Source organism: Sinocyclocheilus rhinocerous, unplaced genomic scaffold, assembly GCF_001515625.1.
Source record: "Sinocyclocheilus rhinocerous isolate Xijiao unplaced genomic scaffold, SAMN03320098_v1.1 C35609485, whole genome shotgun sequence".
Lineage (NCBI taxonomy): Eukaryota > Metazoa > Chordata > Actinopteri > Cypriniformes > Cyprinidae > Sinocyclocheilus > Sinocyclocheilus rhinocerous.
Window position 1 is genome coordinate 1 of NW_015757439.1, and position 548 is coordinate 548.

Below are 548 nucleotides of genomic sequence, written 5' to 3' on the forward strand. Positions count from 1 at the left end.
AGAAAAAAACATCGTCTTATATTCGGGTCAATACGGTACATAAGGCAAGGCACACTGACTATCGTACCATCATGGTTTTGGAGTTTCCTCCTAGAGAGTCCTGCAAGAGGCGGGTGAGTTTTGAGTTCCTGTAGGGCACGTGGGTGCTTTTCCCATCCACTAGTGCAGAGATAACATTTCCCAGCGTGGACAGGGACAGGTTGATTTTTGTGGCCTCTTTAAGACGTTGACCTGTGGCGCCCGTTTTTCCTTGTCTTTCAGAGCCCTGAGCAACAAAACATCCCCGTCAGTAATGGAAAGAAAACCAAGATGATGTAAAGTTCATCCACATGATGTGGGATGCTTACCGCAAGATCGACCAAGTGAAGCTTTCCCATGCGCACATGTTGATCTCCATCTACACCTTTCTCACTGCACTCGATAGTTATGGTGAAGATAGCATGGGAACGAGAGCTGTGCTCGTTCATATTAGTCGCTCCCACAGAACCTGGGCAAGGACAAATAAACACAAGCATAAACGTTGGCTATCTGCGCAATATGCGCATCGC

General features: G+C 47.3%; 1 protein-coding gene across 1 annotated transcript; it reads right to left on the reverse strand.

Annotated features, from left to right (window-relative positions):
• Nucleotides 1-67: 67 nt before the first annotated feature.
• Nucleotides 68-487, reverse strand: LOC107734981 (kinesin-like protein KIF3A; the record flags this gene model as incomplete). Its single annotated transcript, XM_016546828.1, has 2 exons — nucleotides 68-265; nucleotides 348-487. Coding segments are annotated over 2 exons (338 nt in total), but the record flags the coding sequence as incomplete, so codon positions are not given.
• Between the last annotated feature and the right edge of the window lie 61 nt (nucleotides 488-548).